The sequence below is a fragment of the Dromiciops gliroides genome, chromosome 2, assembly GCF_019393635.1.
Source record: "Dromiciops gliroides isolate mDroGli1 chromosome 2, mDroGli1.pri, whole genome shotgun sequence".
In the NCBI taxonomy this organism is placed as follows: Eukaryota; Metazoa; Chordata; class Mammalia; order Microbiotheria; family Microbiotheriidae; genus Dromiciops; species Dromiciops gliroides.
In genome coordinates this window covers 371,615,163-371,628,352 of record NC_057862.1, presented here as the reverse complement: position 1 = coordinate 371,628,352, position 13,190 = coordinate 371,615,163, and the positions used below count along the sequence as shown (strand labels likewise).

Genomic DNA, 13,190 nt, shown 5'->3' with positions numbered 1-13,190 from the left:
GGGTAAGTCCACTTCACTCTGGGTTTCAATCTCTACATTTGTAGAATGAGAGAATTGGCCTAGAAGGTTTCTAAGAGCCCTTCCACATGTCTATTACCATATGTACTGTCCAATGTTTCAGAGTTGGAGGGGGACCCCACGAGTCTATAAAATCAGATTCTTTTCAGCATAACTGCTGTGTTTTACTACAACCTCCCCATGGGACTTGTGACCACATCATACGCCACCAGGGCCTTGGCCATTTTCTTTCCTGACCTTCCATCCCTTCTCCCACTTTTATCACCCAAGCAGTGAGCCCGGATTATTGCAATAGTCTCCTGAACTTTCCGTCATGGCTTCAATCCTCTCCATACCTCTGATGTATCCTGCACAGGCTGTCACATTAACCTTTACAGGGACATAGTGGCACATTCAGAGTCAGTGTCTGAAGCAGAATTGGACCCAGGTCTTTCTGACTCTATGGTCTAATATCCTATCCACCACCCTTTGCTACAAAAAACTTTAATAGCTCCCTATTTCTTTGTTTTTGTTTTTTGGTTTTTGTGGGCAATGAGGGTTTAAGTGACTTGCTCAGGGTCACACAGCTAGTAAATGTCAAAGTGTCTGAGGTCAGATTTGAACTCAGGTCCTCCTGAATCCAGGCCACTGCTTTATCCACTGCGCCCACCTAGCTGCCCTGCTGCTCCCTATTTCTTATTGAGCAAAATGAATAATCCTTTATTAGATATTGAAAGCTCTTTAAATGTGGTAATAATAATAATGAGAACAAGCATGTAAATAGGGCTTTGAGCTTTGCAAAGTGATTTACAGATATTATTGATCCTCACAGAGACTCTGGGAAGCAGATAGTATTATTATCCTCTTTTTATAGATTAGGAAACAGGCAGACGAAGTTATGTGACGTGGCCTGGGGTCATCCAGCTAATACGTGTCCAAGGCAGGATTTGAACTCTTATCTTTCTGTGTCCAAGTCTGGCACCTTTCCACTCTGCCACTTAGTTGTCTTCAGCATCACCCTACCTTTCCAGCCTTATATTATCCCCTTCCACATTCTCTATATTGCAGCTAAACTAGACTGTGTTGTTCTTTCCCCCACCCCCATCACCAACATGTCTTGTAATTTCCTATCTTAATTCCTTTGCTCAGATTGTTCCATAGACCTGGACTAATCTTCCTTTTCTTCTTCACCTTTAAATTCCCATCCATCCTTTAAAGCCCTAATCAAATGTCACCCTTTAGGAAGCCTTTTCTGGTCCCTCCCATCATTAATGATTTTTCCCTCCAGAGCTCATATAGAGTTGTTTTCACTGCTCTGATGCAATTAGCATATACTATATGCAGTATTTCTATTACTTCTTGGCACTTTTTGTTCTTGCTTAGTCATTTTTCAGTCCTGACTCTCTGTGACCCCATTTGGGAGTTTTCTTGGCAGAGATACTGGAGGGGTTTGCCATTTCCTTCTCCAGTTCCATTTTACAGGTGAGGAAACTGAGGCAAACAAGGTTAAGTGACTTGCCCAGGGTCACCCAGCTAGTAAGTGTCTGAGGTCAGATTTGAACTTCGATCTTTCTGACTCCAGGGCCTGGCTCTATATGCACTGTGCCCACCTAGTTGCTCCAGTTTACACCTTATCCCTCAATAAGACTATGAGCTCCATGGAGGGCAGAGATGATGTTATCTAAACTTTGTATGTTTCTTATCACACCAAAGGACAACTCTTTCTACAAAAGGTGCTTAATAAATGTCTGTTAAATTCATTTCATTACCATTAATGATTAATGACAAGCTTCCTTCTTAGGGAAACGAAGGCAAGATGCTGAAGACATGGTGCCTGCAGCTCTGTGCAGCTCCGTGGTGTTCACTGGTACTCGGGCAGAAACAAATACAGTCCTCAGGGTGAGCAAAGAAGTCCTTAGTAATGGTAAAGTGTCCCCTCAGGGTCACAGCCTAGAAGACTGTAGGGAAGAGGTCAGAACCAAAGACTGCAATCTCTTCCAAGAGACTGAGGGGAGGGCCATAGGCCCTTGTACCAGAGGCTGGGGGCTAGTAGAGGGAATCTCCCAAGGAACTTGTATGATATCAATCAATCAAAATTTATTAAGCGCCTACTATGTGATAAGCACTGGCATATCAGAGAGGAGTTTTGGAAGAAATCAATAGATGTTGTTGGAGGATGGGGAGTGCAATGGAAAGAATTGAGGTCAGAGAGTCTGGAGAACTGCATTTAATCCTAATTCTGCCACTAATTTATGTGGACTGGGCAAGTTACTCTCCCTCCCTGGGCTTCAGTTTCCTTTTTTGCAAAAGTGATAGGGGTGGGTGGTTTGAAAAAAAAGAGGTGGTTTCTAAGTTCCATTCCAGCTCTGACATGACATGATATAGTGATAAGAGTTCTGGATTTGGGGTCAGATACTCACTTCAATTCTCATCTTCACTACCTACTGGGTGTGTCATCCTGGGCAAATCACCTGACCCCTCTTTGCCTCAGGTTTTTATTTTTTTTGAGTCATTTAGTCATGTCTGACTCTTCGTGACCACATGGACCATTGTACAACAATGCTGTCCCTAGGGTTTTTTTCCTGGCAAAGATACTGAAATGGTTTGCCTTTTCCTTCTCTAGTGGATTAAGGCAAGGAGAGGGTAAGTGACTTGTTTATGGTCACACAGCTATTAAGTATCTGAGGCAGAATTTGAACTCAGTTCTTCCTGACTCCAGATCCAGTGCTCTATCTACTGAACCACTTAGCTGTCTCTGTTGCCTCAGTTTACTTATCTGTAAAATGAGGGGTTTTGGACTAGTTGATCCTAGATATGATTTTAGCTGGAATACTTGTAGTAAGAGTAGTTCACTAGCAACTGGAAGAAGGAAGAAGAAGTTATTTCCAAAACTCTTTTTGTTCTAATCTATGTTACTGAGCATCTTTCTAGTTTATATAAGGCAACTTCGTTGCCTTAGCCAATGGAGTCTAGTGACTGTAGATGAATCTTTGTTGTTGACTGAGGGTCAGTAGGACCCCTGAGAATTCTTTCTGGATAGGCTGGAACATGATAATAATCCTTTATTATAAAAATAATGTTTGTAAAGTGCTTAACACAGTGCCTAGCAGATTGTTGTTGTTTAATCATTTCAGTCATGTCTGATTCTCTGTGACCTCATTTGGGGTTTTCTTGGCAAAGATACCATAGTGGTTTGCCATTTTCTTCTCTAGCTCATTTTATAGATGAGGAAGTGGAGGCGAATAGGATTAAATGACTTGCCCAGGGTGATGCAGCTAATAAGTGTCTAAGGCCAGATTTGAACTCAATAAAATGAATCTTTTAGACTTCAGGCCCGGCGCTCTATTCACTGTGCCACCTAGCTGCCTGCCTAGCACATGGGCGCTTGTTCCCTTCCTTCCCAACTGTACCCACAAGGATAGAACTTTCCAACACACATCAGCTCATTAGATGTTTACGTGAGTTCTGGGACGGAAGCAGAACAAGGGTTACCACCTCCATTTTATAGAAGATAAAACTGAGGCCCAGAGCAAATACATTTCCCAAACTAAAAAAAGACCTAGAAAGTAAGAAGGGCAGCATATCATAGTGGATAGAGAACTGGCCTTGAAGTCAGAAAGACCAGATGTCAAGTCTTTTTGTTTGTTTGTTTGTTTTTGTTTTTTGTGGGACAATGGGGGTTAAGTGACTTGCCCAGGGTCACACAGCTAGTAAGTATCAAGTGTCTGAGGCTGGATTTGAACTCGGGTCCTCCTGAATCCAGGGCCGGTGCTTTATCCACTGCGCCACCTAGCTGCCCCCAGACATCAAGTCTTAACTGTGACATACACTTGATATTTGGCCCTGCATAGAGCTTTGGGCTTAATTGCAGAATGGGAGCCGTCTACACTGGGGCAGGAAATGTATTTGCTGAGAGTTCTCTCTAACAATAAAACCACACATCTAGTCTGGAGAAAACAAACAAACAATAAAACCAGCAAGTGACAGAGCCAGGCCCAGAACTCAGTGCTTCTTATTCCTAGTCAGTCAGTCCCTGCAACTTCTCTTGCTACTCTATGAGATGGGGCTGATGGTGGATTGAGCCCAACACACCCCCAGGAATTAACAAAAAGCAACAGCAAATATGCTTTTTACTGGCTTGTTTTCTTATTCGTTGTTTACATTGGGTGTAGCAAAAACATTCTAGCTTATTGAAGGCCCAGTAAATGGAATTCTGGATAATTGGGATTTTTGCTCTGCCAAGGTAAAAAAAAATATATATATATGGGAAGTCAAGACAAAATCTATCATAAAATTAGGCATTTAAGGGGACTTTAGTGGAGGAAGGAGAGGAGGCATGTCTTAGCAAGAAAAAAACCAAACCAAACCCTGGATTTGGAGTCAGAGGATGGATCCAAATCCTGCCTCTTCTAAACAGTAATGATGCTAACAATTAGCATTTATGTAGCTCTTAGTATGTGCCAGGTACTATGCTAAGTTCTTTATAGTTATTATCTCATTTGATCCTCAAGACAACCCTGGGAAGTAGGTGCGGTTAGTATCCCCATTTTATGGATGAGGAAACTGAGGCAGAGTAGCATTAAGTGTTTGAAGCTGGATTCAAACCCAAGTCTTCCTGACCCCAGTTCCAGCATTCTATCCATTAACTGCCCCCTTGCTATTTGTGTCATCTAAGTAAGTATCTTTGCTTTTCCCCTCCATAACAGGAAGCATATTATGGCACCATGGGTAGAAAGCTAGATTTGGAACTAGGAAGACCCCAGTCCTAGTCCTGAGTTCTGTAAAATACTAGCTGTGTAACCCTGGGCAAGCCACTTAACCTCTTAGTGCTGTATGCTACTAAGATGATAAACTGCAAAGAAGGTAGCTACCTGCATTGGTGGAGGGAATTTCTTTATTGGGGAGTTCCCTGGATCAATGAAATCACGGGGCCAACTTCTGTGTCTTTATCCCTATCAAAGGAGAACTTTGAGCCAAATGATCTCTGACATTCCTTCTTCCTCTAAAATGCATTGATCTTATGTACCTATGAAGGAAATTTATACTGATTCACGGAGTTTCTCTGAATTATTTTCAGCCATTTCTGGTACCTTGCAGCAAGGAGACGCACTACGATCGGCCCTGAGAGACGTTCCCCTTGGTAGAGCTGGTGGTGATGGTGGGGGCCCTCTGCTGGGGGGCCTTCTTGGTGGAGGAGGAGGTGGAGGGGGTGGAGGTGGTGGCCTGCTGGGAGGCCTACTTGGTGGTGGGGGTGGTGGGAGCAATGATGACCTGTTAGGTGGAGTTGGAGGAAATCTGCTGGGTGGTGGTGGTAGTAGTGGTGGTGGGCTTTTGGGTGGCAGTGGTGGTGGGTTGTTGGGTGGTAGTGGTGGTAGTAGTGGTGGTGGGCTTTTGGGTGGCAGCGGTGGTGGGTTGTTGGGTGGTAGTGGTGGTGGGCTATTAGGTGGTGGTGGTGGTGGTGGGCTACTGGGTGGTGGCCGACACCGTTATGATGACTACAGACGTGCCGAAATTCCTCGAGGTGTTGGTGGTGTTCCATACAATGACTTCCACGTTCGGGAAACCCCCCCAAAATACACCAATGGCAAGCAACTTGGAGGGAATTACAAATATGGCCTCATTGAGTCCAATGAAAATCCTGCTCAGCTTGGTGGCAAATACAGATATGGTGAAATATTAGAAACAGATGGGAGCGTCCGGGATCTTCGAAATGTCAATAATGCATATGGAGGTGGTAGAGGCCGTGGTGGTCGTACTTATAGATCTGTTGATGATGTAGCTGCTAGAAATCAGCGTCGTGAACTGCTCCCTGGAGAGATCCCTCCTGGTGTAGCCACTGGGGCACTAGGCCCAGGAGGGCTTCTGGTTACAGGAGGGATGCTGGCTGCAGATGGCATCCTGGCTGGACAAGGGGGCCTGCTTGGTGGTGGTGGTCTTCTGGGGGATGGAGGTCTTCTTGGAGGAGGAGGTTGTCCTTGGTGTCCTTGGAGAAGGTGGCATCCTCAGCACTGTCCAGGGAATCACAGGTAAGGAAACTTTGATCTTATGTAATGTGTGTTCATGATAGAGTCTAAATGAGGCCAAAGAAGAGTACTGAATTTGGAATCAGAGAACTTGGGGTGAAATCCCAACCATGTTACTTGTTAGCCACAGGCCTTCATACTAGTCCCTTCTCCTCCTTTCTCTATAAAGTAAGAGGGTTGTTGTTGACCCCATTTGGGGTTTTCTTGACAAAAATACTAGCGTAGTTTTTGACATTTCCTTCTCCAGCTCATTTTACAGATGAGGAAACTGCAACAGAGTTAAATGACTTGCCCAGTGTCAAATAGGTAGTGAGTGTCTGAGACTGGATTTGAACTCAATAAGATGAATCTTTTAGACTCCAGGTCCTGCTCTCTATCCTCTATGCTACCTAGCGGCACTATGAGGGTTAGACTACTTGATTTTCCAGTCTCTTTTCAGCTCTAAAGACTGTGAACATAGGAGGATTTGGGTTCAAGTCCTGACTGCATCATTTGTTACTTGTGTGGCCTTGGGCAAATCACTTGACTTCTCCAAATCTCAGTTTCTTCATCTGTAAAATGAGGGGGTTGAACTAAGATCAAGAGTTCTTAATCTGGGGCCTGTGAACTTAAAAGAAATTTGATACTATTTCAACATTGTTGGTTTCCTTTGTAATTTTATGCCCTTCGGTTTATGCATATAAAAACCATTATTCTGAGAAGGGGTCAATAGTTTTCACCAGATGGTCAAAGTGGGTGTCTGACACAAGAAAAGATCAAGATTCTGGACTATATGGTCCTTCAGTTCCTACCAGCTTTCAGTCTATGATTTTATGACATTATGAAACTGTGACACCTGTGAATGCAATGTGTGTGACAAAGGTTTATGTCTTTCCAAAGGTTGGAGTGTGCTTAGAAGGAAATCTTAGAAATGCTCCAAAGACATATGGCAACCCTATCTTTTTTTTTTTTTTTTGGTTGGGCAATGAGGGTTAAATGACTTGCCCAAGGTCACACAGCTAGTAAGTGTCTGAGGCTGGATTTGAACTCAGGTCCTCCTGACTCCAGGGCCAGTGCTCTATCCACTGCACCACCTAGCTGCCCCTGGCAACCCTATCTTAAACCATTCCTCCTTCAGGAGGGAATTTTCAGGAGAATTTTTTTCTTTGGGTCTTATTATCTTAAACGACTCTGAGATGATGAAATGCAAAGATCCCTTGTCCTAGAGTTTGGACACTGACGTTTTAGTCTTGGCCCTGACACTTACTAGTTGTATGACCTCTGGGTGAAGGAATTAATTTCTCAGAGCTTTGGTTTCTTCATCTGTAAAATGAAGGTAATACTAATGGCATGCCCTACTTTGCAGAACTGTCAAGTAAGGAAAACACTTAAGTAAGTCTTAAATGATATGGGGAAGGTCATTATTAATTATTATTATTATCACTACTATTATTATTTAGTTGGCTGTGTTCCTTATAAGAGATTCATTAGAGGCTAATGTGGCCTTGAAAACAGTATTGTTGGTTAAAGATTTATTTTAAAATCACAAGTAATTAAATAGGATTGATGCATGACTTCTCATTTGTAGTCATGCTCTGATCTTTAGTAGGTGGTAGCTTTGGAGAATAAAAGTTATACAGCGAAAGGTGTTCACTATCAAGGTTATCCATGGAGGTCTCAACAATAGAGATCATCCACAAATAAGATTTGTGGGCTCAGTGCTTGAATGAGCACCAGGCAGAGCATCTTTGGCAACCCCAGTATGTACACCAGTGTACATACTGTGTATTGCTATATTGTGTATTGCTGCAGTTCAGGCTTAGGATTCAGGACTAGACATACTCTGTGAACCAGCCCTATCATTTTTGCAATGATTTAGGCTGACATTAGAGATGGGGAGTTTATAATCTTGTTGCTACATGGCATAGTGGTTGGAGCACTAGACTTGAAATCAGTCAGTCAATGAGCATTTATTAAGCACCTACTATTTGAATTGTACTTCAGATTCCCACTAACTATCACCCTGGTCAAGTCACTTATTTTCTGAGCTTAACTTTTCTGTAAAATGAAGGGGTTGGATTTGATTGTTTCTAAGGCACCTTCCAGCTCTAAGATCTATGTATGACTCCTTTCTTGGTCTGTCAGGATGGAATTCTTTCTTAGTTTCTTCCCTCCTTTTGTGAGGTGAACGGCTCTCCATTTTGGGACATGTTTATCATCTCAGCAGTTGAGTTTCTTTCTCCCAACACTTCTTGTCCTTATATCTGCCCTTCCTGATGTGCAGGTTGAGAATTGTGGAACTCACACTCCCGAAAGTATCTGTGAGGCTCCTTCCTGGTGTGGGAGTCTACCTGAGCTTGTACACTCGAGTGGCCATCAATGGCAAGAGGTGAGTCTCCTTCACTCTGGGGCTGGGCATCAGGGTCATTCATTCAGATGAATTAGCAATAAAGCTGCAGTACACTGGTCTAAGGTGTTGTAATCAGAAAATCAGAAGCTGATTAGCCGGGGGATACTAGGTATGGTCCATGCCCTTGGGCAGACGACTGTTTCCTTCTTGTTCTTTCCAGTCTCATCGGCTTCTTGGACATTGCTGTAGAAGTGAATATCACCGCCAAAGTCCGACTGACCATGGACCGAACAGGCTATCCCCGGCTGGTCATCGAGAGATGTGACACCCTTTTGGGAGGCATCAAGGTCAAACTACTTCGGGGGTGAGTGGCAGCAGTGTCTGGGCATCTCCCTTCATTATATATTGCCCTTTATATAAAAAAGACCCTGACCATTGGATAAACATATTGGTTTGTTTTCTGTAGAGCAGAAGTGGTCTGCAATAAGCCATTTCCACTTTTCTCGCCAATACTTGTTGTGACAGATGACTTACATTTGGGAGATGGATGACAGGAGGTCTACCTGAGGAACAGAACACCTTCTTACTGCCCCATAGTGGTTCCAATGAGAGCTTGTATGATGTAGAGATAGCCTGGGACTGTGCTAGAGTGTGGGATTTAGAGTGTGACCTCCAGCTTATTTAAATTTAAATAATTTAGACTGTATTGCTACAGGCAACTCCCTAGGACTTATCCACTGCATTACAGGTAGGTTTCACTCAGTGCTGGAGGCAGTTCTCTACATGAATGATCACCATCCTCCTATTTGGGGAGAGTGTAAAACAGAAGAGCCTTAGTTTGGAGTCAGGTGACCTGGATTGTCCTCCCAACTCCACAGTATATGAATTGTACAATCTTGACCCCATTTCCCTCAGCCTCAGTGTCGTTATCTATAAGATGGGATAATACTCACATTGCTAAATTGTGAGGCAAGCATTCTGTATACTTCCTCGTACTATAGAAATGTGAAATCTTGTTATTATCACTCTGTGAGGAATAAGTGTGAGGAAACCCCAGGGAACAGTGCTCTTTCTATTTTTTTAAAATAAGGGTTTTTTGGAAGTTTTATTGTTGTTTTCTATCTTTACATCACCCTCTTCAACCTTGTCTGACAGTGTATAAAATATTCCTTCCTAGGAGTCCCCCACCTCTCTGTTATGAGGGAGTAAATATATTAGTGTTATTTTTTCCTCAGGACCTTCACTGGTTTTCCTATTACTCAGACTTTAATTTCCTTTGAGTGATCTTTACATTTGCTTTGTCATAGTTATTAAATTGTATTATTCCCTCCATTCTCCTCCTTGTTTTTTCCCCCATAGACATCTAGGAGACTTGAACACACCACACAAATATATTTATGTAGTGCTTTATGGTGTATAAAGTGCTTTATGTATGGTATTTCATTTGTTCCTCACAATAAGCTAGTGGGGTAGGTGCTACAGGTGCTGCTATATTAATTTTATAGATGAGGCCTGAAGTTCAGAGAGGCTAATGGCCAAAGTCATGCTTATGGTCATGTGACTGGTGTTTGGCGTGGAATTTGAACTCAGGTCTCTTCTGATTCCAAGATTCCCAAGATTAGCACTCTACTCACCATATCACACTGTGATACTCTTCCCACCACACCACACCATGATGTGACAAGACACGCTATATATACCACACCATTTACTCTACACTATGCCAACTCATTGATGACATACTACTCAATGGATCAGTCAACAAACATTTATTAAGTGCCTACTATGTGTCAGCCACTTGTCTAGGGTTTGAGTATTTGACAAAAAATGAGGGAATCTCTGCTTTCTAGGAGCTTATATCCCACTAGAGTGAGAAAAGATTCTTCTTTCCCTGGTGCAAACCCAGGGGATGTTAAGATTAACCAACTTCTACTCACTCAGTTTCCCTTCTGGCTTTTCCAGCTTGCTCCCTAATCTTGTGGATAACTTAGTCAACAGAGTCCTGGCCAATGTTCTTCCTGATCTGGTAAGTGGGGGGAGAAATCTCAAGGGTGCTGTTTTTTCTTCTTGGTCCTAGAATTGTCCAATAGAGAAATTGGCTATTTTGGGACATAGTAAGATTTCTCTTTCTGAAGAATTCAAGTAATAAGTGACCCAAAATTCATTTAGATAATTTTTTTTATTTTGCTTTGGGAAGGGGAAGAAGAGAATAGCATTCATTGTATTGGAATTATTTTAGATTGAAGGGCAACAATCATTTTCTCCCACTGGGAGGAGGGATGATAGGAACATATAAAGAGGCTCATGGTGGGAGAGAAAACTCTTTCAAGGAGCCTTAAAGGATGGTCTTGGAGTCTGTTGGAGATGTACCATGTTGGCTGTTTTCTCTTTGGGGGAGGAAACATCAAGGTCTGCCTCCCTGAATTCTTAGCCTTGAGACTAGGCTTGCTTCAGACCAGATCAAACTCCTGAAGGAAGGTCATCCCCCTCCAGAAAGAGTTTACAAAGTGAATGTCCTTGGGTGCTTCACAAAAATCCCCCACCCTATTCTGAGACTGGAAGATCCAAAGGTCTTGCAGAGCTTTCCAGCCCTTGAGGACCCCTGTGGGCTGGGTTTTGTCATGCCTCCTTGTGACATTGCTGCTGTATCTCCTTTCAGCTCTGTCCAATTGTGGATGTCGTTCTGGGCCTTGTCAATGACCAGTTGGGTCTTGTGGATTGTAGGTTTCTTCATTTTCTCTTGCATTCTCCTGCCTCAGGATCTGCTGCCTGCTCCTTCCAATCCTTCTCCAAGCCCTTTCCCTTCCAGCCTTCTACATCTGAGCTCCGTGGAAGGACAGGACCATTGCCATGAGATCTGAGAACTGAAACTTGAGGCTTCCTCCCCAAACCATTCTAGAGAGAAAACTCAGGGAGATATTGGAGCAGGGTCTGGAATGAAGGAAAGAGAGCTTCTTATGTGTTTGATCCCGGACAGACCACATGTAGGGTACTGTGTCCTGTGCTGGGTGACACATTTTAAAAGAAAGGCATTGATAAGTTCAGAAATATCCAGAGGAGAGTGACCAGCATGTAGGAGTGCTTGGAACACTATACTAAAGAGGATGACTGAAGGAACTGAAAATGTTTAGAATGGAGAAGATATACAGAAATGGGATTAGGGTTTGCCTCTTCTTGGCCTCAGAGGGGAAAGAACTAAGAGTAGGAAGTAGCAAAGAGGGGCAGATTTTGGGTTGTTATAAGGGGAAAATACTTCCTAATTAGATCTTAGCAAAAGAGGAATGGGTTTGTCTTGGAGGGGATGGGTTCCCCATCACTTGAAATCTTAAATGGAGTTGGATAACTGCTTGTGTGGAATCGCGTGCTCATATTTGGTTTGGGCTGCACACTCCCTTAGGTGCTTTCTAGTTCTGAAATGCTCGGATTCTATGTAAGACAATGGGAGGATTGAAGTCTTTTTCATTCCAAACAGGCATGAGCATCTTGAGGGACAGCCCAAGTCATCAGTGTGGGACTCCTGACTGGGCTTCTATTAGATTCTTCCATTGCTCAGAGTAATTTTTGCATGGAGGGAGGGATGGAGAATCTGGCAGGTTGGCAGGTGGGTGTAGGAAATCAAGGGGTTCTTATGCATGACCCTAAGCAAGAAACTCCAAGTACATCCAGAGACTCTAGGGATCATTGGCCTTATCTTATGATTATCAGAAGAAACTTCCATTGTGAATCAATCTTCCCTATTTTGTTTTTCATACCCAGCCCCCTGAGATGACTACTCTGAGATGACTACCAGCTTTGCTGGTGTGCACTTTGCAGGGGGCGGGGATGGGGGACGGGCTCGAGGTGTGGAAATGGGAGGGGAGGCAAATGGTACAGTAAAAAGAGCATTGGATTCGGAATCAGGGGACTTGGATTTGAATCCTGCCCCGTCCTGTACTATGGAAACTTAGGCAAGATACTTAAGTTCTCTAGACCTCAGTTGCCCCATCTTTAAAATGAGAAAATTGAATTGATGGCCCTCAGGGGTCCTTTCAGATTTAAATCTGTGATCCTATGCTCTATTACCTGAGTTCCTCAAGCATTCTGCTCTAGAGCCTGGCCTTCTAGGGAAGTCAAGGTTGGCCGGGGGAAGGCTGTTTGTCTGCCCAGACTGCAGGGAGGAAACTGGCTCCCTCTTGCCTTCTTTTTTTTTTTTTAGTGAGGCAATTGAGGTCCAAGTGACTTGCCCAGGGTCACACAGCTAGTAAGTATTGAGTGTCTGAGGCTGGATTTGAACTCAGGTACTCCTGAATCCAGGGCTGGTGCTCTATCCACTGTGCATCTAGCTGCCCCCCTCTTGCCTTCTTAGTAAAGTTGAAAGTCTGGCTTTCAAAGGCCTCTATGATCTGGTGATGCCTTCTCTTTTAGTCTTTAGACTTTTCCCTTCCACATGTTCAATACCACCAGATGTATTGGACAATTCGCTATTCTTCATACTCTGAACATGTTCATTTTCCATCTCTGCACTTCTGCTTGGACCTATTTCCTGGTCCTAGAATGTCCTCCCTCACCTTTACCTGATGAATGCCTACCCATCCTTTAAAGCCCAACTCAAATACCTCCTCCTCTAGGAAGTCTTCCCTGACTCTCAATCCTTGAGTTGGCGAGGGATCTTTCCCCTTAGACCTCAAAATAACATTTCATTTTGTACCTCTCTTCTATTTGTTTAATATTATATATTACAGTAAACTGTGTTGATGTATTATCCTGATAGTAGACTGTGTGCTTTATGAGGGCAGGAATGGTGTTTTATCTCAAACTCCTTTATCCAATGACCTCATTCCTCATTTGTATCTTTCATACTA

General features: G+C 43.3%; 1 protein-coding gene across 1 annotated transcript in view; it reads left to right on the top strand.

The window, feature by feature from the left end:
• Window positions 1-1,813: 1,813 nt before the first annotated feature.
• Window positions 1,814-13,190, top strand: part of BPIFB4 (BPI fold containing family B member 4) — a 28,631-nt gene continuing 17,254 nt past the window's right edge. The window contains 9 exon segments of the mRNA XM_043989059.1: window positions 1,814-1,829; window positions 1,832-1,921; window positions 5,075-5,146; window positions 5,519-5,967; window positions 5,969-6,051; window positions 8,284-8,388; window positions 8,570-8,713; window positions 10,312-10,375; window positions 11,009-11,069. Of these exon segments, the coding sequence (XP_043844994.1) occupies window positions 1,814-1,829; window positions 1,832-1,921; window positions 5,075-5,146; window positions 5,519-5,967; window positions 5,969-6,051; window positions 8,284-8,388; window positions 8,570-8,713; window positions 10,312-10,375; window positions 11,009-11,069 (1,084 nt within the window).